At 72.9% G+C, this 473-nt stretch overlaps 1 protein-coding gene across 1 annotated transcript; it reads left to right on the forward strand.

Annotated features, from left to right (window-relative positions):
- Positions 1 to 5: 5 nt before the first annotated feature.
- Positions 6 to 467, forward strand: LOC110594888 (BRD4-interacting chromatin-remodeling complex-associated protein-like; the record flags this gene model as incomplete). The annotated part of the gene is made up of 1 exon (XM_021709066.1): positions 6 to 467. A coding segment is annotated over one exon (462 nt), but the record flags the coding sequence as incomplete, so codon positions are not given.
- Between the last annotated feature and the right edge of the window lie 6 nt (positions 468 to 473).

Genomic DNA, 473 nt, shown 5'->3' on the forward strand with positions numbered 1-473 from the left:
CCCTGCAGGCCAACGTCTTCAAGCAGCCGCCGGCCACCACCACGGGCGCCGCCCCGCCACAGCCGCCCTGCACCCTGAGCAAGCCCATGAGCGTGCACCTGCTGAACCAGGGCAGCAGCATCGTCATCCCCGCGCAGCACATGCTGCCAGGCCAGAACCAGTTCCTGCTGCCCGGCACGCCTGCCGTCCAGCTGCCCCAGCCACTGTCAGCCCTGCCAGCCAACGTGGGCGGCCAGATCCTGGCGGCCACGGCCCCGCACGCCGGTGGCCAGCTCATCGCCAACCCCATCCTCACCAACCAGAACCTGGCCGGCCCCCTGAGCCTGGGCCCCGTGCTGGCCCCGCACTCGGCGGCCCACAGTGCTGCCCACATCCTCTCTGCTGCGCCCATCCAGGTGGGCCAGCCCGCGCTCTTCCAGATGCCCGTGTCGCTGGCCGCGGGCAGCCTGCCCACCCAGAGCCAGCCGGCCCCC

Source organism: Carlito syrichta, unplaced genomic scaffold (genome assembly GCF_000164805.1).
Source record: "Carlito syrichta isolate Samal-C Ts95f unplaced genomic scaffold, Tarsius_syrichta-2.0.1 Scaffold155929, whole genome shotgun sequence".
Classification (NCBI taxonomy): domain Eukaryota; kingdom Metazoa; phylum Chordata; class Mammalia; order Primates; family Tarsiidae; genus Carlito; species Carlito syrichta.